General features: G+C 41.5%; 1 protein-coding gene across 7 annotated transcripts; it reads right to left on the minus strand.

The window, feature by feature from the left end:
- Positions 1-27,417, minus strand: GOSR1 (golgi SNAP receptor complex member 1). 7 transcript variants are annotated; one of them, XM_065036817.1, is made up of 9 exons: positions 27,302-27,416; positions 26,716-26,824; positions 24,931-25,018; positions 24,613-24,720; positions 23,980-24,071; positions 23,506-23,580; positions 9,597-9,626; positions 3,403-3,485; positions 1-2,097 (listed from the first exon to the last, which is right to left on the minus strand). In XM_065036817.1, the coding sequence occupies exons 1-9, from the start codon at positions 27,330-27,332 to the stop codon at positions 1,973-1,975; spliced, it is 741 nt and encodes a 246-aa protein (XP_064892889.1). In that variant the 5' UTR covers positions 27,333-27,416; the 3' UTR covers positions 1-1,972. The 7 variants fall into 7 exon arrangements, with proteins under 7 accessions (XP_064892889.1, XP_064892892.1, XP_064892887.1 ...); XM_065036820.1 differs by having other exon boundaries at positions 1-2,181; positions 3,360-3,485; positions 26,710-26,824; XM_065036815.1 differs by having other exon boundaries at positions 26,710-26,824; positions 27,302-27,415.
- Positions 27,418-27,447: the final 30 nt, after the last annotated feature.

Here is a 27,447-nt window from a genome sequence, read left to right on the forward strand (position 1 = left end):
GCCATTTCCAGTAAAGCTTTATCAGAGATAATTCAGCACATTTCCGTTAATTTATACTAAAATATATCAGTTCCTCCATAACATTTTCATAACATGAAAAAAATCCGTTATGTTTACATATTTATTACAATCTACATATTTTCCATAGCAGCTTTTTCACACAATAAGATTAAATATATGCACCAAATAATCAATTAAGTCCAGTAAAAAGACTGGTTATAAGATTAAATAAATGAATTTATTTACGGTACTGCAGATCTCATATTGCCAACTATATAGCAACCATATCCTACAAATCCTAAACAGAAGCAGAACTGTTGATCAGGGTCCCTTAGGGTGGTGGTGGAATCAGAGAAGCATCATCAGGGAGAACAGGTTTGATCTCCCAACACAGATTCATTAATAAACCTCCTTTATCCATCAAGGCTTTTCAGAAACCCCTGTAATAAACACTTCCTTTCCAACCAGAAACATCCCAAATCAACCAAATAGCCACCCTTTATTTAAAATACAAGCCCCACAGTTTTATATGTAATAATTCCAAATGCTTTCTAATCCCACTGACGAGGTGGCTGATTACACGTTTTTGTCAACTTTTTAGCACAAAGTTATTAATCTGCAAATAAGCCTTCAAATCCATAGAAATATTTTAGGAGCAACGGTGTTGTTTTGCTCACACACAGGCACAAGTGTCTACTCCCTCCAACAGGTACTTCACAGACACTATAAAGAGCAGTAAAAACTGTGTCTGTCCTGCTCGACTCTGTTCCAGAAGAGAACCTGGAGAGTATCTGACATGTGTGGGTAATGGGATACGTGAAATCTGTTCGGAGCACTGCGAATTGATTGTGAAAAGAGTTGATCAAGTTCTTAAAAAGGATTCATGTTGCACATCTGGACAAAAAAAATCTTTCTTTTCCCCCAGATAATGGTAAATAATACTTGTTTCACTATTCATACATTCAACTCTTTACTATGAGGAGTTATGTCCAAAAATTCTTCACACAGATACGTTTGCCTCAGGTATGACCATCATCACTTCCATTTCCAATTGATAGTTTAGATTATATCCTACTTGCGGTGTAAAAATATTAACGCTATTAGAATAACTTTATCTAAATTACAATATAGACTTTTCAAACTGTTTCTCGTGTCTTTACAAAGACTTTTATGATGCCAGCCAAAATCCAAGTATTTACACCCAAAAGTCTACTTTTGGTGAACTCACGTTTGGTCACTTTTCAGATGACTGAGCACTACAGTAAAGAGCTGCTGGGACATTGTGCTCCCTTTTTACAAGGAGGGACTTATCAGTCCCTTTAAAGCCACAAGAAATCTTACAAATGTTCCTCAGAGGGTAGTTTATTCATATTCTGTGCAAAAAGTAAACTGAACAACCCTTTATTTTTTTACTTTGAGGAATTTGTGTGAAGCACAGTTTTCACAGCACAAATTATGCAGAAATAACTAGTATCTCAACCATGAGTTAAAAAAGAATTGCAGAACATGTATTTAGTAGTAAAGCAACCTGATGGCTTAAAGCTGCAATATTCTGTGTTCAGTATTGTGGTGGCCTATGGAGGAAACCGGCTTCCTGCGGAGTTTCCACCCCAGGCAAGCGTAACCATCTTTTGCCACTTACAAGCCGACACCAGACACAGAAACGGTTCTACCCATTCTGGTACGCGTCCCCTATTTACCTACCTTGCAGTGAGAAAGGGAATTAAAGACAAATAAATCCCACAAAATTTAACCAAAGGAAGATGTATATGGCAGGGAAGGAGAAACACTGCAGCTTCAACCCCAAACCAGTGTTGCTGTCTACTGTCACAAGCTCCAGACGTCATGGTGACACCCCGGCCACGCCGAGCCGGCTGTGTGAAGTCTGTTGTGTCCCCCACTCACTTTTCCTCGACTGGGGCGCAGAGGGATGGCGGTGATGAGTTTAGCAGAGTCCGTGGGGGAACATCCATCAATGAAAAGCGTATAGAAGCAGTAAGATGGTACAGATGCCGATAACGGCACCCAAGATGAGGGAATCTCGTCGTTTCCGAAGGTTGATCCTTTGAATCAGGCTGTTCACTGCGGGAAACCGATCTTAAAGGAGTCTGAGTCAAGGGCATATCAGCAAATGGCATCTTCGCTAACGAGCCCCAAAGTCTGTGTGTGGAAATCCCGATGCTGCAAGAAATGCAGAACTACTCCCAAGCTGAAGAAAGCAGATGCATAAAACCCCCTAGATAGACAGTTAGCAGGATTACAGCTGTACTTCACTAATGACAGACAGACAGATTAAAGAGAGAACAGAACAGCTCAGAGTTCACATTTACACGGAATTCATCACCTGATCACCTAAACTACCAGCGTTTGATGAACCTTAATCTCAAATATGTGAGGCTTAATTACTTTTAATAATTGTGTTTAAATGAGAATGAATTAAAAATGGGGCAGTTATATAAACCATCTGTGGAGTTTGTTTAATGGAATTGTGTTACTGGTGAAGGGAACAACCAAAGGCATTTGACTGAGAAAACCATGCATGGTGCATGACTATGCACTGTTCAAGTACAGCACGTAAGGGAGAACCCCTCCTACTGTAAAATCATAAGGATGTAAATCTATCTTTAATGTACAAAATACAACTGCCAACAAGATCATATGTTTCAGAGGTTTGTGTCTTTGGAATCAAGGATCTATTAAGGCCAAAGCTTATCGAACTTTTTTTGTTGTTCTTGCCAGTTGCTAAGAACTGTAATGAAATTTATGGCTTACCAAGATACATCTCTTCAGGATGTAATCTGTCTAATCAAATGATGCTAATGTTGCTCTTTTGGTCCTTATGACAGAAAGGAAAGAGTAAGTGGGAAAATGACAAACATGCATGACTTGACAATCCGGCACGTTCTTTAGCCGTGAGCACAAAGTATGAAAAGAAACCAACAAGCCAAAATCTTAATATCCACAAGACTTCAAGAGACAAGAGGATACTCTTAGCTGTAAACCATAACAAGCAGCAGTGTGTGCCGAGCTTCAGTTCTGGACAGGCTTGAGAGCAAAAGGCAAGAAGTAAAATGAAATTATACCTTTACAAAAACATATGCCAGGGAAGGCCACAAAATGCCATTGCAGATCTCTACCTAAAAATTAAACTACATTGATTTATGTGTAGTATTCAAATTTAAGTAAAAACAACTTATACACCACATTCATCATTAAGATGCTTCAGTCACATTATGAAGCGAGACTGGTAAAAAAAATGGTATGTCTGTCACTAATGATGCCACCACTACAGGTTATACAGCCACTCAATCGCAAAGCATTTTGATTGCCAAGTGACAGAGTGAAAAATGTTACTGTACCTCTTCTTATGCAGCGGCAGCACGAATTTTTAGGAAAGGATACTAGCCAAGGTATTAATCTTGCTTTGTATTGACTTCAACATCCCTCTCTGCGAAGTCATATTTTCTTTAGTTGCCATGGCAATGCTGGAGAAGAGAAAAAAAAGAGTGGATCAAGTTGTTGGTGCTAAGAATAATCCACAGCTCGGAGACAAGGAAAGCAAGCAGGCAACGCTTCTTTGGAGAACAATGAATGAGCTGAAGCAATATGAATGAAACCACATTTCCTTCCTTAATCTCTATCCTTGACACTTAAATGATTTCTCTTTTATATAAGCCATTAACAACTGAAAACACTGTGATTTCTTGAAACAGGTGGGGTTTTGGCATATCTCCCCTAACCCCAACAAAAACTGTCACTACATTACAAGCAAACCTAAAGGTTTGGCATGAGTTTGAAATTCAGGAGTTTGTTTAATCACAGAAGCCCCATAATTACTGTCACTCTGGACAGCAGATGCAACTTCTTGTTTGCCATGAGGATATGATGGCTACAGGAGTATTAAGCAAATAAGAGCTGACTCACAATTAAAAATCAACGTGCAAAGTGAATGCGCTGTTTGAGACCCCAGACAGCTCACGGAGCTTTGCACAGCAGGTTTCTGGACAATCGAGCTGGGACAAACGATCACCAGGTCTTTGACAATATTTAAATACAATAAAAATTCCAAGAAAAGAAAGTAAAAATTAGGTTGGAGGAAAAGAAGAAAACTAATTCTATCATTGCCTACCCCAACAGTGCATGAGTGTATGTGACTAAGAAGACTGGAGTGACATCTGCTTTTCTCCAGTCCTCAGGCACCTCTCCCGTTTCCCAAGACTTGGCCAAGATGATGGAGAGCGGTCCAGCAATGACCTCAGCCAGCTCCCTCAGCACCCATGGGTGCATCCCATTCGGACCCATGGATTTATGGATGTCCAGATTGCCTAACTGCTCCCTAACCCAGTCCTCATCAACCGAGGCACCTCCTCATTGTCCTGCCTTCCTCTGAGGCCTCAGCGGTGCGGGGCTCCTCAGGACAGCCCCCGGCAGAGCAGACAGAGACAAAGGCGGCGTTCAGTAACTCTGCCTTCCCTGTATCTTCTGTCACCAGGGCACCCACCTCGTTCATCAGTAGGCCTACATTGCCTCTGCTGTTAGTTTTATCTACCACGTATTAGAAAAAGCTCTTCCTGTTGTCCTTGACCCCTCTCGCCAGGTTTAATTCTAAGGAGGCCTTAGCTTTCCTAGTTGCCTCCCTACACCCTCTGACAACAGCCTTAGATTCTCCCCAGGTGGCCAGCCCCCCCTTCCATGATCTATAAACTCTCGTCTAGATGCATCAAATGATTCATTAAGGCATCCACTAATTTACAGAAGTGAAAATATGAGATGATTGCCAGGATATAAAGTGTTCCTGAGACACTTCCAAAATGCCTTTGCAAATAATTATTACAGGTTATCAGGGAACACAAGGTTCCTGCTTTAACATCTAGATGAGAGAAACTGTCCATTCCATATTAAAACGCAGGATGTAACTGTTTAAGCTGACGTGTTACAAGACTGGAACCTTCTTAATTTCTTCTACCCAGTATTTTGAAAAATATAGCTCAACAGGCGAGGTTTTACTGAAATACTCTGAAGAAAAAAAATAACCGTAGTGATTACCATTTTTATTACGATATGGCCTAGTAATGAAATGTAATTGTGATATCCATGAAGAAGAGTTTAACTGGCTTCTAGCTACCATTAACAAGTCAAAATTCAAGCAGAGAGCACTGCTCTTCATGTATAATTTGATCACTCCAAACATGAGCTGGTTTCTCTAAGCCTTTATATCAGTAAATGAGACTATGAAATTCAAGCAGTCCCAGAAAACAGCTCCAGGGATACGTCCACAGATTTGTCTTGTTCAGTCCTAAGTATTGCAGCTTCCTCATATCCTTCATTAGACAGTTTTGGTTTCATTCCCATCCCTAACATATGCTCACTGACATATTGTTGCCATTTCTGCACTGACAAATGCATTATTTTTTTTTTTTGAAAATTAATCATATTGTTCCCATTCACAATATTGGCCCCATTTAGTTACTCAACACCATAATCTCCCCAAATCAAGGATACATTTTTCTTCTGTTTTGAAGCTTCCACACAAAATTTACAACGAAAGATTAAATGCGTTTTACTGGAATCAAGATGACCTTGATTTAACGTTTCATTTGGAAACCAGCATGAACTGTTCCCAGCGCTGCACTGGCTTGAACTGCTACAGTTGGGTGTAAACCAAGTTCCTAAAACCAGATGGTATCCTGCTCTCTATATTTAACATTAAAGCACTGCTAAAGTACATTAAAGATTGCTGCACTACTAAGGAAATACCTCCTAGGTAAGGCCAGGGTCACAGCCACAAAGAGCTCACCCATCTCTTCCACAATAAGGAGCATCACAAATTTCTGAGCTTGCAGCTGTATTTCCTCAAAATTTCACTTGCATTTCAAGTTTATCCTTGAATGCTCAGGAGTGCTGTGGGTACGCAAGAAACCAGACTTCCCTTCAAAAGTTAAAAACTGATATTTGTCTCATGCTTCGGAACTCGAACCCTGGGCTCAAGTGATCCGACGGACTCTGTCTCCCGACACAGCTGGGACAACAGGCGCACGCCACCGTGCCCAGGGGTGGTCAGTAGGTCAGAGAGGTTCTCCTGCCCCTCTACACTGCCCTGGGGAGACCACACCTGGAATATTGTGTCCAGTTGTGGCCCCTCAGTTCCAGCAGGACAGGGAACTGCTGGAGAGAGTCCAGCGCAGGGCAACAAAGATGCTGAAGGGAGTGGAGCATCTCCCGTGTGAGGAAAGGCTGAGGGAGCTGGGGCTCTGGAGCTGGACAAGAGGAGACTGAGGGGTGACCTCATTCATGTTTACAGATATATAAAGAGTGAGTGTCAGGAGGATGGAGCCAGGCTCTTCTCAGTGACAACCAATGACAGGACAAGGGGTAATGGGTTCAAACGGGAACACAAAAGGTTCCACTTCAATTTGAGAAGAAGCTTCTTCTCAGTGAGGGTGACAGACACTGGACCGGGCTGCCCAGGTAGGTTGTGGAGTCTCCTTCTCTGCAGACATTCCAACCCGCCTGGACACCTTCCTGTGTAACCTCATCTGGGTGTTCCTGCTCCATGGGGGGATTGCACTGGGTGATCTTTCAAGGTCCCTTCCAATCCCTGACATGCTGTGATTCTGTGTCTTTTGATGAAGCCCAAGATGAAAACTAAAGGAACATTTCCCCAGAAACACAGGTGGTTTTGCCTTGGCACTCTGGCAAGGATCTTCTGCAAAGAGCTAAGTCTCAAAATCTAGTTCATGCCTTTCCATTCTGTAAAGTCAAAATTTAATGCAAGTGATTTTTTTTCCCCCTTTTATTGCATCCTAATAATTACCTAAATAAATACTCCAAATATGTAAGTTGATATTTTTATAAATTAAATCTATGGTTTTAGTCTGCCTTCAGCATGGAAGTGGAATAGTCCGATCTGTTAATATTCAAGCACCAAAAAAAAAAAATATCAGCCTGGATCAGGCCTCAGAAACAGTATTACAATAAAACCCTAAGAACTTGTCACGCTGTAAATGCAAAACTATGGAAAAAAAATCAAGCTGAGCCAATCTAAAAATATAAGTTGTTGGAAAACAAGAAATAAATCATTTGCTATTTTGGAGAAGTGATAATGTTTGAAAATGAAAACCTGAGAACATCAAACATATTAAGCAAAATCTATGCTTGTATTTAAATATGGCCAAGACAAGCGAGCACTGTTCCCAAAGAACTGCAGTACAAAGTATCACATCCCACTCATTTCTGGAAAGAAATATGCTGCAGTAAGAACCCATCTCACGTCATTAATTTAAACATTGCTTAAAAGTTTAGGACTAACTAAACACCTGGAATGACAGTACTACTCATGGCTTTAGTTACTGAATAATTTCAGCTTAGCTGCCCATCAGTTCTCTTGCACGTGTGTTTGTTTCTTGTCTCTACAAAACGTTGGATCAAGGCTTCCACAGTCAGCGCTGCCACGGGGTCACCGGTGTCCAGCTTGTCAACAAAAGCCTCTGCACGCACAGAAAAATGCTTTCCAGTGCCTAGAACCCCTGCTTAAGAACGACCATCCAAAAAATAAAGTGATTTAACTTCCTGAATTACACCCAAATAATGAGTAATGAACTACAGTAGATGTGAACCTGAAGACAGAGCAGTATTGGTAGCCAGAATAAGGTAATTACATCTCACTTCACCCAATGAATCTGCATTCAAACAGCTTCCCCAGCACAATTCCCTCTTTTACTTGCTTTACAGCACGTAAAGCAATTGATTATCGGAAGCTGGGGAAATTTCTGTCTGGTAAATTCACTTGAAATGCAGTAGCATTTATTACCAATTAATACCATAGCTGAATATTTGCAATTACTGGGGATGACAAGAAAAAGAGTAAAACAAAAAATTCACCTTGGTTTTGACAGAGCTGAAATTGAATTAAGATGATACAAATGGACTCACATTTCCTGCTCAATGTAGTTACTAAACAAGCTCTTTTTCTACAAAAAGAAATGCAGAACATTTTTGGCAAGGGTTACAACAAGAAGTTCATTTACTACAGATAAAATACGGTGCAACAAGGACTGCTGAAATCCAGCCTTCTAAAAAAATCGAGGTACGTTTCTTATCAGAAGGAATTTTTCAGCAGAGAACACCGAGTAGCTCTGGCCCAAACTGCATGTCGGGGATCGTTGCGTGAGAAGCTGCCACTGTGGACACAGTCCATTTGTAGTCAACCGTGGGTCTGCAGGTCACGCAAATGAAACTCGAAGCAGTTTTAAATCCATCAGGACACCCACTGATGGCACCACGGAGCCCCTGAGCAGGTTCGGAGCTGATGGAGCAACCTGGTGAGTATTTGTGTACCTGCCCTGTTCTGCGTTCCCTCGCACGGGTGAATCGACATGGGGGTTTCACTTATCACACACACACGAACTCCAGCTTCTCTGATGACAAGTCATCAAGAGGTGAGGCGAAGAGCTCAAATCATAACATCTGAGTCATCTTGCAGGATATTAAGCTTAATAAATCACCATATGCTGTTTAATGCTCTAGTTACTGGAGCGGCAGCAAATAAGAGATTCAACAAACATTGAGCATTTTTATGAGATGAAAAAGTAGGGCTACAAGTATGGAAACACAGCAATAAAGGAGAGGAGTATTTATCAGGAAAGGACTAGAACCCAAAGTAAAACAAATACTCATAGTAACTGTGCCAAGTTTGGCAAACATCTTTCTGAGGCTGCAGTGAGATTATGTCGACATTTTCAGACATTACTGGACCAACCACTTCTGGTTCATCACTGCACATTAATGTGGTTTAACACATTTTTCCACCGTGTTAATTATACTGAGCCCACTGTGTCCTTAAGCTAGCCAGCCCTTAATGGACACAGAGCACCTCTAACTACTGTTCTTGATGCCTTATGCCAGTACATGCATTATCTGAAAGCATAGCTTTCTTCCTTTTTATTCTAAAGCAATAATCTAAAATTTAAAACCATTAAGCTGGGCACTCTGAATTATTGGTTTGCAAAATCCCAGAGTTCAATGGAAAAGTGGGACGGGCACAGATGATAAAAGTAATTCATGATGCTACAGTTCTAAAGTTTCTAGATCAGCTAGAGGAGGTAACATTCAAGTATTCAAACCATGCTAAAAAAAAAGCCACAACACACATAAATAACTATACAACAGCAATAACCTCTGAAGCTCTTGTGGTTAAAGCCCTCACCTATGTCAGCTGCACACTAGGGTGCCAAATACACAAAGGATTACAGAAAATTGTGTTGTAGAAGAGCGTCACTGTGAGAAGAAACAGCTTGACTACCAGAAAAGCCCTTAACAGCTCAACCTGAGATGCACTCTGCTCCATCACTCCCTTTGTTTTTGTAGGGGCTATTCACCCTTGAACAGAAATGCACATGAATCAAATATTTAAGTCACACCATTACATTAACACTGAATAGAAAAAAAAAACAAACCACACCACCATTTCCTTGTAATACGGCGAGTCATAAACAATACAGTTATTGTATAAATAAAATGACTGATATCTTTAGACACAATTAAATATAAACTCTGATTGTACAGAAGATAATGAAAATTATTAAGTTCATTCCTACCTTATTGTTTCTTCTATCAGTCGATCTGAGCTGAAAGCCAAAAGGAAAAAAATGAAGTTAAAAAAAGTAACAAGCACTAAGTATTATTTTAGATTAGGAAAACAATGATCTCTATAAAACAAACCTTAACAAATCTGCCCTTAGAATGTCTTATTTCAGGATGCTGTCACTTTTTGCTACTACATAGATTTGGTAAATATAATGAGAGTTTTTGGAGAAGATCCTTGTCGTGGCCTTGGGAGCAGCAATTCCTCAGGGCCTGCAGGAGCAGATGTGCAGGAGAACACAAAGCACCGAGAAGACAGAAAGAGGGGAATGGGCTCCATGATTCATGGCTAATTAATGCTAACTAATTAATGTGTACAAGATGCCCAAGACAGTTTGGAAAGGAGTATTAGAGAAGAAAGTACCTAATTTTATAACTTGTTAATCCTGGTCACTCCTTGCCCACACCTTCAAAAAAGATAATTAAATGTAAAAGCTGAGAGTTGGTTCCAGGTAATAACACCTCAAAACGCCGCTTCAGAGCGGCTTTACCAAACGCTGTTTTATGGTGGTTAGCGAGGCAAGTTCTTTCTATAGTCATGCCAGTTGGGTAAGAATTAAGCGATGCTTGTGGGAAACAGAACACACACCATCTGCAAGAGAAAGACCTCGATAACACGCGCCCCTTCCCCCTCGCTGCCACATGTGAATCGGGTTTCTATGCAGCATTGCTGAGAGAAGGACAGCCTAAAATACAGCATTTACCAAATGGATGAGCGGGATTACGATGACAAACAAGATCCTCCAAAGATCTGAGCAATTTCTCTTTTTCTGTACTCAACTTCTTATGGACAGGTTTCTAATCACGGTTTTACAGCCAATTATGAAATCCCAGAAAAACCTCTTGTTACACCAATCGATATCCCAAAGGTAACGCTGACAGAGAATAGGTGACTGCATCCCCGCTTCCCATATTGCAGAAACGATGATGCATCCCTACAATTGCGTCATTTACTCCACAGATTCATGCAAATTGTTGTAAAATAACTGGAGAAAATAAAGTGAGCATGCAGTTTAAGAAGGAAATCAAGCTGACAGAAGTTTTATGTTGTGCTGGTTATCGCTTCTAGTATTAAAGCAGAATTATTAAAAGATGCCGAAAGGGCATGGCTGTCTCCATCTTCCATCCTTGTTCCAAGTGTGCTGCCACCTCGGGCAGGGAAGGTACCAAGAGCCTCCAGTTCTGTCTCTGACTCAGCCAGAGCTGCCAGATCTGGAATTTTTCTTCTACCTACAGAAATTGTGGAGATCCCCCCCAGCTCCAGCCGGGAGCACAGTGTGCAGTGCGGTGTGCAGTGCGGTGTGCAGTGCACACCCGTGTGTAAACTGCTCGGGGTACGGAGACACCAACAGAACGTTCCGTGTCTGTGTAGAGGAGTGAAAACATGCAGGTTGCTATTTCAGTCTAGTCCACCGCTTGAAATATGGAGACGGCGCACAGAGCACTAAAAATATGCTGCCTGATTTTAAGTTGAGAGGGACTCAACTGGGGCAGCAAACACTGAAAACACTGCAACTGGAACATCTCTTGCTGCTCCCAAAACAAAGCCACACTCACAGAATCCCAGAATGTCAGGGATTGGAAGGGACCTCAAAAGCTCATCCAGTTCAATCCGCTGCCAAAGCAGGAACACCCAGATGAGGTTACACAGGAAGGTGTCCAGGTGGGTTTGAATGTCTCCAGAGAAGAAGACTCCACAACCCCCCTGGGCAGCCTGGGCCAGTGTCTGTCACCCTTACTGAGAAGAAGTTTCTTCTCAAATTGAAGTGGAACCTTTTGTGTTCCCGTTTGAACCCATTACCCCTTGTCCTGTCATTGGTTGTCACCGAGAAGAGCCTGGCTCCATCCTCCTGACACTCACCCTTTATGTATCTGTAAACATGAATGAGGTCACCCCTCAGTCTCCTCTTCTCCAGCTCCAGAGCCCCAGCTCCCTCAGCCTTTCCTCACACGGGAGATGCTCCACTCCCTTCAGCATCTTTGTTGCCCTGCGCTGGACTCTCTCCAGCAGTTCCCTGTCCTGCTGGAACTGAGGGGCCACAACTGGACACAATATTCCAGGTGTGGTCTCCCCAGGGCAGAGTAGAGGGGAAGGAGAACCTCTCTCAACCTACTAACCATCCCCCTTGTAACCCACCCCAGGTACCATTGGCCTTCCTGGCCACAAGGGCCCAGTGCTGGCTCATGGTCATCCTGCTGTCCCCAGGACCCCCGGGTCCCTTTCCCCTACGCTGCTCTCTAATAGGTCATTCCCCAACTGATACTGGAACCTGGGGTTGTTCCTACCCAGATGCAAGACTCTACACTTGCCCTTATTATATTTCATTAAATTTTTCCCTGCCCAACTCCAAAGATTCACATCAGTTGCAAGTACATTGGTTTAATCAAATAAACCCACTTGAATTCACTATGCTGTGTGGTATTTATTACCACTGGCACAGAGAAGCAAAACACCATAGTAGTGTACACAAAATAATGTAAGCAGTCTCAAGTCTCACAGCATCTGATGATGTCCCCAAGGCAAGCAGAACGGAAAAGCGATGCATTAAAGATCTCTGTAATTGCTGATTTTCAAAGATACAAAATTCAGCTGAGAATGTGCCTTTCATACACAGATAGTCTCTAACAGACAAGTGTTATGTGTGGGCAGTGCATAATAAGAATAAATGGCAAAACCATCAGAAAACGGCCTGAAAAGCAAGAATGATGCACAAGAATGCACCATTTAAAGAACATATTTATTAACAACAAAAATATATCAGGAGCCCAGCTGGAAAGAAATCACGGTTCTAAAAATTCTGTGGAACAAAACATTGCTAGAAGAGTCCTATTAAAAAACAAACAAAAAACCCCACAAACACAAAACAAACAGCACCACCTACCCTGGCAAAATCATCACCAGCATTACCAGCTCTTTGGCCATTTAACTGATGAATTATTATGAATTATTTTCATTTTGATGAACTGAAGACAACAGGGAAATTGAACATGTTTGGAGACCTTAAGCAAACTAGGATGTTCTCCAAGGTTTTCAGAGCACAAAAAAAATCAGGATTGTCCATTCGCAGCAAAACACTGACTGCTTTTTATGGTAGAGAAAGCTGTAGTTAGGCAGTTTTATTACCTAACCAGGATTGGACTGGATGACCTTTTGAGGTCCCTTCCAATCCCTAACATTCTGTGATTCTATGAAGTATTAAAAGCTTCACATTCAATCATATTATACTGCATTATTTTGATATATGTATGTATAGGCATACAGAAAAATAAACCCTGGAAATGTAGCTACCTGTAAAATGATGACAGGCAGAAGTAAATAAAAATGTGTAAGCCCAGTAATAAACAGTTCTCAATACCAATAAACACGGGCATTGGATGCAAATGTCAACACAAGGCATTTAACAGGCATCTGAAGTCACAAGATCAATGTTTCTCAAGATACGGGAGGTGAATTTTCTTCAGAATGAGTGATGTGTAGGTAAGGGCAGATGAACTAACTCTTAGGTCTGTAATAAATAGCTGGAAAGCACACAGGTTTACTAAACACGACTTCTCTTGACTTCGTTCTTCTGCCTTCCAAGCAGACAACAAATCCAGTGGACATTACTTCATGAACAGCCAAGCAAGCAAATGATGGTTCTGGGCAATATTAATCTGATTTGCCATTAGTTTCAATAAGCTCTGCATTTTCACCTGTCGAGACAGATGGCACTTTCACAAAGCCATTTAAAAATACTAGACGAAAGAAACACTCAAAGATGCTGAGGCAACCACCTACTGTAACAAATGGCACAAATCCAAGAGTGGCAGGAATGCAAATGAAATAATCAGGCCTCTCGGCAACTGCTGGCTTCAGAAAAGATTGTGCAGTTTGTCATTTAAATATGCAGACAGGTAAATTAATCCAAAGCAAAAATGAAGTGCAATATGCCTTTAGGATAAAAAAGAAGCATGCCCATCACAGCAAGCTTTCACAACTAAAGCAAGCATTTTATGTTGTCTTTTTTAAAGCCAATCTCCATGTCAGTAGTTAAAATTCAGTCATAGAGATGATTACCCAGGTGAGGACTGGGATTCTCCCTTACCCATAGATTTTGCTGCTGACTTATTAGCTAAATACCCAACACGAGCACTTGCCAGAAACAAAGTACAGCAATAAGACTCATCAGCACACAACTCATTTCACAACGCACTTTAAACCCTCCCGGTAAAATTAAGGGCAACGTTATCACGAAGAATAATTTTAAAGTATTAGGAAAACTCCCTGTAGAATAAACTAATGTGGCACTTGATAACTCTCTTCTTGCTTTCATAAAGAATAATTGCAGAAATAATAATTGTACTTGGTTCTTTCTCTAACCACAGGATTAATCACTAGTCTCAGCTCCCTCAAACTGCCTGCACTACAACTTGTGTGTTTGCAGAGTCCTGGATCACCAGGCAACGTGGAGGAGCTTCCAGGAGCGCAAATACTGAAAACCATACTTGATATTCTAATACAAATATACAGATTATGATGAAGAAAATCAGACTCATACCGTCAGTTATTTCCATCATAATAATCATACCTAACAAGTGAAAGAAACACTGTGCGCACACAAAAACCCAGCTCCAACTCATTTTTCCTGCTTGCCATCACTGTACCTTACAATCTAAACAATTCTGAAGATCATTAAGCAGAACACAGCTTTTTCTTCCCTGTGACCACAAACAAGATATTCCAGGTTTCACAAGACATCTCAAGCTTGACTCGAATCAGTGTCAAAGTGAATTGCACCGGAGCTGCTTAGCGAGTTTGGAGTCTCCTGCAGTCGCTAACGAAGACAAAAATGGGTGTAGAACTTACTCACGGCCTGAGACCCAACACAAATGAAACAAACACACCTGGGGTACACAACACCCAAAGAGAGAAAATTTACACTAGAGGACTGTGTAGACAACACAAAATTTACTCCTATATTTACAGAAGAGCAGAAGTAGCACCTGCGATGAATGCACAACACAGGGAATGAATATGTTTGACTACAGAGCATGCATCTTGCATTTCCAGCACGAGAAGAGCTAGCTGGCCAAAAACAAAGCTGTGATGTAACATACGCATTTCCAGGGATGAAAAGTTTGCCCACAGAAACCATTCTGAAAACAGAGAAAGGTTCAAATATCAATGCAAACCGCTCTCTTCCGTGGGTTCCCTTGATATGTTAATTAAAGCATAAATCTAGATGCTAAGGAGATAAAATGTTTTCATGCTCTGTGTTGCAGTAGGCAGGATGAAATAAGAGCCTACAGCAATCAAACTTAAAACCAGCACAAACATGAGCACTAAGTCAATGTATAGATTTACTCCAAAGGAACAACACGTTAACAACAACACACCTACAAACTCTAAACATGCAAGTTACGTTTATTTCTGCAGATCATTGTACTGCGGAGTCTGACATTCAGTAATCACGTTCAATAAGAACGAGGAATAGTTGCAAAATTGGAAAAGAAAAAAGGCACATCATTACATTGTTTTTAATCAATGCAAGCGATCTGTTAAATCTACAATGAAAGGCACTGGAACACAACCCATCACTCTAGGCAGTAGCTAACCCACATTATTTGGTGTTAAACGTCTTTCCGGATGGTTCACACGCATGTTGTGTATCAGAAGAAACATCCAAGAGGCATGCTTGTCACTGGAGGGAAGAATCTGCTGAAGGATCTCCAGTAAAATAGACTGGTGGTAGCTCTCTCCACCCTCCACCCTACAACGTTACGACACAAAATTCACTAAAAATTGGACTCCCAGCTACGTCATTAAGTAAATATCTCAATAGCTTATGAATTTGGACTTAAGCTAATGTAAGTACTTCTTTTTCAGCCAACACTTGTAAACATGTCTACAGTTGCACCATAACCAATAAAAAGGTAAGTTGTTCCAACTCAGTGTAAAGGACAATTTAACGGATGCAGGCAAATACCAGTGACGCTCGCCTTTTGTGGGGAGACCCCCGAACCACAGATCCACCTTCACAGGTCCGAGAACACCGACGGGTTCTTTCTCCTGGATTTCCAAAGGGCAGAGTCTGCACCCCCACTGAACTCCATGGACTTGTCTGGGAATTAGCAAGAGTGAAAGAAATGTTTCTGCAAAAAGAGGAGTTAGCCAAGAAAGCTCTTTGGCACATAGACTACTGGAGAGTGTCTGATGTTGGAGAGTCCCAAGAGGTTGAGCAACAGCAATACTTCTTCCTTTCAAGCAAATCTATAAGGAAATAAGAGCCTCCTCAACAATCTGCAGTGTACAGTTTGCCCCAAGAACGCAGTTAAAAACTGAAAATGAAAACAGCTCCAATCCTCTAAATGAAGCTCAGCAGCTGGTTGCCTATTAGTGCCCAGAAAGCCAATGCCGGGATGGCACCACCAGCCACATGAGGAGCTTTCCGGAGGTTTCCAGAGGCTTTATTCATGGTTGTGAATCTTCCTGGACAGATTGACCCTCCCGTGTAATTGCTCCCTATTACCCATAGGAACAGAGTAAATGAATGGAGAGCAGGCCTTACTGGAAGTCATTATCAGTAACCACAACTGTCAGAACAATTCCAGTAACTTACTAATGGACTATATCGGCATTTCCTCAAATTTTACACACTGTGTGCGGAACCAGCATTCAGTGGGAGAGCTGTTTTCATTATTTCCTCTGGATTAAAACATATAATTCAGATTATACCTTTAACTGAAGGAAAAAAAACCCTCAAAACCAAGCAGCACTTATAAATGTATACAAGTAGGAACAGCCTTCAAAATCCAACACTGATCTGACAAAAAATGAGCTCCACCAAGATGACCTGCCATTACTGATTTGTTGAGCACACACAGACAAGATAGATGCATAAACTGCAAGAAACACAAGCTGTTTATAATCTGTACTGTAACAAAAAGATATTGTGCCACTTTCCTAGCTCAGTGGTTCTTGACTAAAGCTAGACAAAGCTAAAACACTGTTCTACTAAACACATACTCCTAAGTAACCAAGAAAAGAGAACACAAGGGGGAATACCTTCCAGGAGAGCCCTATCTTACAAACAACTTTGTAATTAGTACATTTTTAATTTCCAGTGAAGCTAACACAGATATGAAGTGACAGTTATCCCTAGGATGACAACCCAATTTTAATTTAGTATAAAACCCTAATATACACAGTGATAGAAATGTATTCTGCCTCCTAACTGCATTTTCACCTGCGGCGGTTTTGGGGGTGTGTTTGGTAGATGTAGAAAACTATATGGCTTTCATCCAGGACTTGGCTGAAGTACCCAGTGCTACAACTATCTACCTGCTTGTTAATCTGATTTCATTAAATAATTCCTAAAATTGCATAGTAAACTATACAATATAAAGACAACCTGTGGTTCAAAATTTAAAGTGCACACTATGTTTATTTAAACTGTCTGCAGTCGAAATTCAGGATGCAATTCATTAGTGGATGAAGATCTCAACATTCTTCTTTGACTCAATTTCACTGCATTCTTAGCCTTGTCTTTGCATCTAAGACCGAACAAGACATGTTCTTCCAGAAGTGCAACTATACTCAATATAAGTCTCTCCAGTGAGAGGAAAGCATTCTGCATCTTTCACTTGACAACAAAACTAAGGGCCTTGAAAGGTTCTAAGCAAAATTGTGTTATCAAGCAACAGACATGCTTTGGTGGGAACTGGATCTAGTGCTGCTCAGCAGCGTGGATTTCATAGAACGTATCTTCAGTAGATGGGAGGCAGCGCCTTTTATCAAACCACTGGACATGAGATATCTGCACAGCCTAGCACGCAGCAGCTAAGAATGATGAGAACATCATCCTGATGCATTAGTACAGAGGCTCAAATTAAATAAACTCAAGAAGGACTTTTATACAGTAATAGGATAACTTTCCAGAGGAACACCCTGTTTTTGAGAAAAATGGAAATAGTCCCTATTTAACATATCCATAACACATCAAACAACATTCAACAGCTTGGTGGTTCCAATGGCAAATAATAAGCAAGTACTTCTGGTCTTAAAGAATAATTAAGTTCACAGCCACCCCAACAAAAAAAAAAAAGCCATGCTGCATTAGAATAATAAATGATTCTCAGATTCCACAAAATAAATTCTATAAAACCCCACAATTGTTGATTCTGTTCAAATGAGGCACCTACTTTTCAGAACCAACCCATGTACGAAGGATTTCAGTATTTGTCAAAGTCCTAATTTCAATACAGACCTTGGGGAGGGGGAATGCTGCCCTAGTTAAGAAACAGTGTTGAAAGGAAAGCTAAAAACAAATAAAACATACATCACTGACTTGTTTATTTCTGAAAGGAGCAACAAACTTCAGAGGCAAACACAGAGCTCTGCAGTTTGAAGTGTGGTTTTATATCCCTCCCCCTCCCCAAATCAAGGGCATAGTGTTGTTTCACAACAGTCACCAATGTTGGGAAATTAATCAATTACAATATTTTAAAACCAATCCAACCATAAGGAAAACCTGCAAATAAACCCTGTGAGACCAGTATAATCTTTGGTTTAGCGCTTTGGGGTAGGTCTGGTTTTTTAAGTCCTAAATACAGCACAGGAAGATGAAAAGCACTAGTTGATTTCACTCTAATGAAGCACAAGCTATTTTTAGAGGGAAAACCTCTTTTAAATCCTGAAGAGCCTGGCTGATTTTCATGTTCTTTTATTAAGTTATTTATAAATAATAACAATACCCAGGAGAGCATCTTCCTTCACTGCCTGCAAGCTTTGAACCTCCCCAAATTCTCATTAAACTGCTTCAATAACTTGCTCATGCAGCCATATAATTGCAGCCACATAACGGGCAGCGCAGCTTCTTTTTTTCCAGAAGGCACGAACCATCTCCCTCGCTGAGCAGTATTTACTATTAAAATAAGAAAATAGGTAAGTTGTGCTCAGCCTGGTGTTGCAGTTAAGTGTGTGATACGCCCAAGTCTCACGTTTGGTCTGGGGCTGTCACGGGGAAGCCGATTCAGCCACTTATTAAGTGGCCTCGTGTCATTCTGCCATGAATCTGCAAGAGATAGAGGTTTTGCCAGCAGGCTGGGAAATAAAACCCCTTCAGTTCCACACACATGTAAGGCTAAAGGAAGGAATCACTGAAGCATGACTGCACCTGAGAAAACCCCGCATTTACAGGAGACAGAGCAGAAAGAAAAAAACAGAATTCTATTTTGAAATGGGATTAGACTATAAGTCGTTGTGTACCTCTAAGCTTTTACAATACCAAAAATCCTCCTTGGTTCTAATCCCTTCCTTGAGAACCATTTTATATGTGCTGCAAGTCAGGCAGAGATCATAGCCCCACCCAAAAAGCCCATGTTACGGGTATTCAATTGTAAATCAGTCAGTAAGGTAATTAATTACCACAGTCACTGGCTAGCTGAGGCACCACCACATACTTTTAACGCAATAGTTTCCACAAACTTCCCTATTCCAGAAACAAACAAATCAACGCTATTTAACTGCGTTTGGGAAAACAGTGACACACCATTGCCAGAGCTTTTGCAATTAACGGTCGGCAGAGAAGCATTTTAACTCAGATTCCTCAATCTCTCCTTGCACTGTATCTTCCAGTTCAACAGACGAAGTGCTGCAGCCTTCCATTACCACTGCACTGCAAAGCTGCAGCCAAATTACACCGTATTGGGGCTTCTTGGCAAACAGTCCAAACTGAGGCCATGGATAGCACAGACTGGCCTTTTATAACACAATCTGTGTTGTTTACTCCTAACCCCTATAAAGCAAAGAAAATTATTCATTATCAGGTGCTGCTTCAGTTAAAATTAAGAAAATGAAGCGATGAGAACACCATATTCTGCTATGACATGAACAAAAAATAAGTTTCATTTAGAGGCAAGTTTTGTGATTAAAAAAACCCCTTATTGGGCCCGAGGAGGGGTAGCTGAGCAGTTGTGAGGCTGCAGAGTGGGCGCCCAGGGAAGGGGCTCATCACGCTCCTCCCTCCCTGCGGCTTCCCCAGCCACCTGGGGAAGGAAAAGGGAATTGGTGGATTAGCTGGTTTTCCTACAGTCTCTTTCTTTCCGAGAGAAGACGAAGGAGAAGTGGCGGTGAACCATGTGTGAGCTGGAGCAGTTACTGTCCAGGCATCTGTGTGTGTCCCCTGCCACTGGAGGCGAGGGAGGGGACGGAAGGGGACAGCTGCCGTTCTTTTGATTTAATCCAACACCAAAGGTCCACTGAAATCTGTGGGAACCTGAGCAGCACAGCGAATGGAAGTCAGGGTGTGCAGAGCAAAGAACAGGGATAACAAAGAAAAGGAAATTAAATTAAGGTAGAAAAGCGGTAGCTTGCTCCCAGATCAACACACCTAGAATCAAAAACCCTCAGTGTCTCATTAAGCCGACTTTTCTGTGCAAATCGGTACTGAAGCGAAAATTTGTAAGCAACACCAATATTCAGAGGAAAAACGGTCAACAAGTCACTCCCTCTATTAAGATCTGGACTGTAGTACAAACAGAGTTTGAAAGCAGTTTCCCGGTGATTATTCTTTACTAAACGTCACCATTTCTGCCCCAACAACAACAGGAAATTTGAAATAGTTCTGCTGCAAAATGTACGCAACAGTCGTAACAATATTTAGTACTTCAGAATACTTCACATATATGAAGTACTGCACAAACATTAATTTATCCTAATCATCTCCGTGAATCAGGTATGTATTATTAATAGCACCATTACGCAACTGCTGCAGATTCCCGTTATTTCTGTTGCTCACTTTTCTTATTCCTCTTTTCTCTTTCAATTAAAAACGCAGCTCACGGTACCTGCACAGGCTCCTGCTTCACCACCAGCCACTGCTTTGGGAAAGGAAACATCACTCATTTTTGAGCACTGGAGTTGAGTAATAAAGTGATGTCATACAGTGGCCCCACAACAGCAGAACAAACCTACGACAGCAAATGCTGGCAAACAGTACGTGGTGTGGTCTTCATCTAGTTTTGCTAGGAGTTGATAATAGCTAATAAAATCTGTAATTTCTACCTAAATATTGGAAACCTTCATCAATTTTTACACAAATTCACCTGATATATCACGCACACACAACGCAAACACTAGCACAAGGGAAATTTTCACTCGCAGACGCAATATTACAAATTTAATCAAACACATTAGTCCCTTCTTTGCTGACTTAGACCATAACTCATCAATAACTGCAGAATTTCTCAGGGTAAATAATAAATTGACAGGACTCTCTCTGAGGCAGCACTTTTCAGAGCAGTTTTTAAAATGCTAAGCTAGGTCTACTCATCAAAATTGTTCTCTTTAGATGGAAAACAGTATTGCAAAAGAAAAGGATGGCTTCTTTACCTCCCTGGCCAAAAGTATACAAACGGAAAAGATGAGACAAACACCTTTACTGAATGGCACAGACCCAAGAAAACAACCACTCAAAAATCTACTACAAACACGACCGTGCTAGACTGGGTGTTTCCTTAAGCATCTGACATAAGATCTGAGGCATTAGGTACAAGTATTAACAGGGCATCAATATTCAATGAGACCCATCTTCCAGCCTCATTTCAATTAACTAGTGTTAATAATTTTATTAAAAAATGTGGACATTATTTTTTGTCTTTCCAGATGGAGGTAAAACGATCCTTAAATTCTCTCTCTCCTCTTACTCCCAAGTGAGACCCCACCATAGACAACCCCACCACGTGTTTTCAAGAGCACTCGTGGAAAACGCCACCAAGACTCAACTCAAGTCTCACACGGTAGCACATAAAGCAAAAGGCCGACAGACGAGTCTGGTGTTCTGCCGTGGGTAACAGCTCAGATGTTCTCCATTACCAGCTCATGGAATTAATATGTAATAGGTTAAAGTACTTAATGCCATAAATTAAGCAGGGTCAAGACCAAGTGAACACTCCAATTATTTGATATGAATATATCATTCCTGTGGCATTATTTCATTACTTTGCAGCACATAATAGTAATACACTTATGTTCCCATCTCCATTTTACAAGCTCTTTTCATAGGCTTCGCAATTCCACTAAAACTACATTTGAATTACTGTTGTGTCTTTGTGACAACATATATATATATTCATCATGTAGTTTTATCAATTAGTCTAGCACCATGATTTACTGTGCTGCAAATATTCAGCATAAAGACTCGCACAAAGCTTGTCAGTTTATCCTAGGAACATGTTTGGTGTAATCTGCAGCTCCTGGTGATTTTTTGGGCCCTTTTGCTAGTTTTTACAGCTTTTTGGCACTACCATCTAATTAATTGCTTTCTCTGAAGACAAACATGTTGAAACTCTTTAATGATTTCCTCTGCCAGTGTCTATTTCTGAGCTTAGTGATTCTCAATTCAGAAGTTTTGAACATCTTGCAAGCTTTGATTTCTCGCCAAGTTTTTCTTCTGCTTCTACACCACATTTCTTCATACACCTTACACTTATCTCCACCTTGCAATAGCATTCCATCATTAGTTCTGGCCCTGCTTCCTAAAGATCCCCAAGTCACGCTTATTTCTCGTTTTCTTTGTCTCAGTGTTGTTTTTCTTTAAAGCCTTGACATTTCCAAATAACCACCTAGAGGATGGTTTAACTGTTTCTGAACTGCCTTTTAAAATTCTATTTTTCATGCATTTTTATCCTAAAATCATACTGGAGGGTTTGGTATGTTTAAAAGAGACCAAAGCAATGGATGCCAGATAAGGTTTACAAAATGTTTTCAGTTTTTCTCTCTTCATTGTTTCAAACTTCTCAAAATAGTGAACTCATAAGAATGTCAGTTTCTTGGAAGTATATTTTACAACTCCAGAAAGATTTTATTTGTAGTTTTCTTTAACAAAATGCCAACAATATAGAAGTATTTACTACCCCTCCAATAGAAAAAAATATCAAAGATAGAGCATTTCAGATAACACTGACCTCCATAATACGAAGACCGTTGTTGGGGATTTTTTGTTCGGTTTGGTGGTTTTTTTTTGGTGTGTGGGTTGTGGTTTGTCCGTTTGTTTTCTGGAAGCCTTACATTTCCTGATCATACATTTCTAGTAATAAATTCACCTTAACAAAAGTCATAATTCAAGCTTTAAATATATTAATTTTTAAGTTTTAAAAATATTAAGGAAAACCAAGGATAAAATGGGGGTAAGCCACAATCAAAGAATTTGGTTTTAACTTCCTGTAAAAGCATTTTGTGCAGTTCTGGCTAGAAGCTGAAGTTATTTTTTAAAAAGCACATTTGAGAAAGCCACAGGTCATTTTTTACTTATTTTAAACGCAAGCCTGCCCTCTTGTGTAAGGTTGAAGTTGTGCATGATGACAGTCAAGAGCACAGAGGGATGAACATCGGTGCGACTCCTGGACTGTCTAGAAAACATGAACCTTCCAGGGTTCTTCCACCGGAGTGCGCTGCTTGTCCTGACTGCAGAAAACGGGGTTTGTTTTTAACCCTTATTCCTGTTAGTATACTATAAAACCTCTGCTTCCTTAGGAAAAGAGGCCAAGCATGAAGTCAAAGTCACAAGTGACTTGCAAAAGGCCGTTGAAGACAACCTGGAGATGTCACGTAGTGTTGACAAGATCCTCAAGCCAAAATCTCCAAAAACTACCTTCACTACTACCTACTATACACGCTTTGCAGTCAGTGTAAGCAATAAATATTTATCTAGCTGCGTAAGCAGCAGCACTGCCACAGAATACATAGTGCAAGGTATCCATTGTGGGCCTATATATCTACAAACAGACAAAGTTTTCGCACATACTTTAAATTCAGAATGTCTCACCTCCCAGAAAAGTCAGGCACCTACTTATTTACCTAAGTAAATAACAAACACCACCTACTTTCGAAGGTGCTCGTGTTCCTTCAGGAAGAGTTCTGTTCTTCTGTTATTCACGCCAGATCCACTTTTATAAGATCTAAAATGCATTTTAAAAACATTGAAAAACATTTTTTCCAGAGGCTTTTCAGTAGACAACATGAACTTATTTACATACATATTGAGTCGTGTTACTCTGAAGTGACCAAATAGAAAAGTTCCAGTGATGTTAAGACACTTTTAAAGTGATCCGGCATAGCTTAATAGTTTTACTTTAAAAACACGAGCTCCTTTTCATAGTTAAAAAACAAACAACAAAACAAAACAGCATCTTATTACAACCTTAATAAGAGCTGTGAACTCAAGTTGCTTTTTTTTGCTTTATTCAGAGCGCAGACAAATAAGCCACGCCAAGTATTCTCCTACAGGAGGGTTTGTTTCCACCTTTGTCCTCCGAGGACAGTCCCGCACCGTCGCTGTAACACACAATCTGACTTACTCAATATCCTTTCGTACTGATCCCAGCAGATTCTCCCTTTCTCGTATTGCCAAAAAGTTCGCTTTGGTTTTGTGGAATTCATGCGTATAATCCTGCAATAAAACAATTACTCCAAAATTAGGATCCTGAGATGGATTTCACAATACCATATACTCAAGATCAAACCATCTTTATAACATGTTAGCTGTTCTCTAACATCAACTGCAAGTCACTACCTGCAAGAAATTAACACCAAAAATGCTTGGAAGTTCATGCAAAGTATTTTAAATTTCAGCTCTTACAGCAGTTGTATTTTCTTATCTTAAATCTGATGTTCCCTCTCATATTGCTAAGTGACACACCGCACAGACAAGACAGTTCACTACAGTGCGCTTCCCCCTTTGCTATATAGAAAATACCCATATAAGTTTGCATGCTTTACTGTTCCATCTTAGCTAGGTGCTAGTCACCAATGTGACATAAAAATGCTATTTTTTTAACTCAGAGTTCACTGATTGGGGTACCTGGAGAGAAGAAATGTAGAGATGGGATCAGCGGCATTTAAATGTTCTGGTAAGATATTCAAGCATACAGCGATATCAACACTGCTAATAATTATTCCAAACAAAGCAACAAAATAAAAGCATTTGTTACCTGCAATATGTCTCTGTGACGCTGTAACGTGTGCATCAGTGCAGCATTCAGGGACGGGACTCCTGCACTGTTCGTGTATTCTGCCATTTTGTCATTTATCCCAGTAAGCTAGAGGAAGGAAAAAAGAAAAAGCAAACCATGAAATGGTTTATTCTTGTAAGACAGTCACAATGCGTAAGGTGAAGGAGCTGGCTCTAAGGACAGGCCTGCAGAAACACTTGTCTGTCACTCACACTAGTATTTCCTAACGTTCATCGCAGAAACCTGTACTGCAATATGTCCTGGATAGGGAAGTAAAACCGGAGTAACTTGAGTTACCTTTCCCAGAAGCTGTTCAATCTCCACAGCCATGGTCTCAAACATCCTGTCCTGGCTTGATCCATTTAAGAGAGGAGTTGTGTCAGAGCTAAGGAAAAAGAGGAACAGCAGCTATTGAAAAGTAGAATATCTTCTCATGAATGCGAGTAATAAGAAAACACTGGTGTTAGGTAGTGGCAAGCTCCACTACCTAGTTTCCCAGAGGGATGAATTAAGCCTAGAATATGACATTATGTTCTCATATGGTGCCACTAGTTCAGATAAAAATTAGAGGCATGCACCACATGAGGAAAATACAACCTTTCCTTGGTACACATGACACCCAACACTTTTTTACCGTCAGCACTTACCTAGGACCAATGCCCTTCCCCTCCCCAGCTTTTAAACTCAATTTAGGTATTTACTGGCAGGAGGGAGCACTGCACTATTAGCATGTTACACCAGCTGCATAATCACACCTTAATAACACAGTGCTAGGACAACCCACTGACCTATTAAGCAGTCAATGCTCTACGGAGCAACACAAACCACACATTTTATCACAATTACATACGGTACAGCTTCCTTCTGCTTTTTAAGGTAAACTAAAACCACCATGAAAAGTCATATCTAAGCAACAGAATAGAAGCACAACACTTAGTACACCAATCTGCACGTATGACAACTAATGCCTTTCAGAGTCTACTCTTTGCTTTGGTAAGATACCGTAACTGGAGTAAGAGAAGTCAGTTTTATACAGGGCAGCAAAAATAACTAAACCAATTAGACTACATGGCAAGTAACAGCATTGAGCTAGAAACCAGAGAGACACTAGGACTCTGATTCATGAGTAACATGATCATTTTTGGGGTCCTCTCACGCTTCCAGAACCAGAAATTCACAGAAAGGTTCAAAATTGATTCAATCATCAAATGAAATAAATAAGTAGAAATATCAACAGACATACATACAGTAGTCACACTCACAGACACACAGTGTTGGGAGCCACAGCTAATAAGCAAAGAACAGCAGTTTTTAAAGGTTGTGCACAGGGACAGAAAAATTGTTAATTAGTGCTGTGGAAATGCAGGAAAGACTTCAACTCTGGCCCATATGCTAAAGACCTGAGAAGTTTTATCATGCTAATTATCTAATCAAACATGAATCTGCCTAAAGCAAACAGAAATTATTTCTATATATGTATATATACACACACATATGGATGTATGTATCAGGTTTATATATAAAACCATATATATTGCTCTCACTATTACTATTCATCTTAGGAGAAAGCCAGAAAGAAACAGCGATGACTCCTGAAGGGAGGGCTGGTCATCTGCATAACCTTGGATCAGACACAGCTGCTCAGTGCTCCACCTCCCTTATCTTTAAAACAGGGATCACACCTGGGAGATGCAAGGCTCAATTTCCCTAATAGCAAAGTCCCGGAAAACCCCTCTGCTAGTTTAACACAGGAAAAACTGGAAAATAAGGCAATGCGTTAAAAAGTCACATCATTAGTTCACACACTAACCCCACGTTTACAGACTGAAGTTTAAATTCAGCTTCCCCCAAGTGACACATGTGCTCTCACGAAGCAGCGCTGCAGCCCACACACCTTTCTGACTCACATGCCAATATCGCTTGATATTCCATCAAGGCTAGCACCAAGAAATGCTGAAATGAGCTTCTTAAGAAGCTCAAACATAAAAGCCACAGGTGGGACTAGCATTAAGTAAATTATAAAAATGAACCAAGCGCCACAAGCAGCATTTAAAACATAAAGAAATGGGCTAGTACCTATACCTGTCGCGCCTTCCGTCTCGGGCGCCGCTGTAGCTGGTGCAGAGTTTGCTGAAGGAGACCAGCTTCAAGTCCAGCTCGTTCTCCAGCTGCCTCGCTTGCTTCCTGAGATCTGCACAGAGCGGCCGAGAGCGGGGGAGAAGTCACAAACCCGGACGGGGACCCCCAGCTTTTGGGAGGGGACGCGACTTCCCGAGGCTCTGTCAAGCGGAGCTGGCGCAGAGCGCCCGGGAGCCCCAAAGGGAACCCCGCGGGGAATAGGGGAGGTGGCGGGGCCCTCACAGAACGGGGCAGCACCCCAGGCTGAAAGGTGGGGCACGGCTGAACGCCCGCAGGCTCCAGCACACACAACCGGGAGGGTCCAGCGCCGGGTGCCGCCCGCTCCCCGCGGGCCCCGGGGCCTCCCCGGCTCCGCCACCTCATGGCTTAGGGGCCCACGGGGCCACCGCAGCCTCCAGGCTCGGGCGGCTCCGACCCCCCCGAGGCGGACAAAGGGGACCCGACAGCGGTTGGGCACTGCCCGGGTGGAGCTGAGCCCCAGGAGGGCCCCGCGGCCGCCCCGTCCCCGCCGCCCTCAGGCCCCACTCGCCTTCCCAGTAGTTGCTGCTCCCCGCCGCCATCTTTGTTGTCCAACGTCAGCCGAGAGGGGCGGGCCAGAGCGTCTTCCTGCAAGCGCGGCGCCTCACGGGACGGGCGGCCCTCCCGCCGCAGCGCCCCGCGACGGCTCGGCGGTCC

Source organism: Columba livia, chromosome 20, assembly GCF_036013475.1.
Source record: "Columba livia isolate bColLiv1 breed racing homer chromosome 20, bColLiv1.pat.W.v2, whole genome shotgun sequence".
NCBI classification, from domain to species: Eukaryota; Metazoa; Chordata; class Aves; order Columbiformes; family Columbidae; genus Columba; species Columba livia.

Bases quoted from the DNA above. Each gene is read 5' to 3' on its own strand.
- GOSR1 (XM_065036815.1), bottom strand. From the start codon at position 27,332: ATGGCGGCGGGGAGCAGCAACTACTGGGAAG. The intron at 25,019-26,709 runs GTACTAGCCCAT...CTTTTTCCTTAG, and splicing joins GGAAGGCGCGACAGGTATAG to CTCTGACACAACTCCTCTCT. The intron at 3,486-9,596 runs GTAGGAATGAAC...TCTCTTCTCCAG, and splicing joins CTGATAGAAGAAACAATAAG to CATTGCCATGGCAACTAAAG.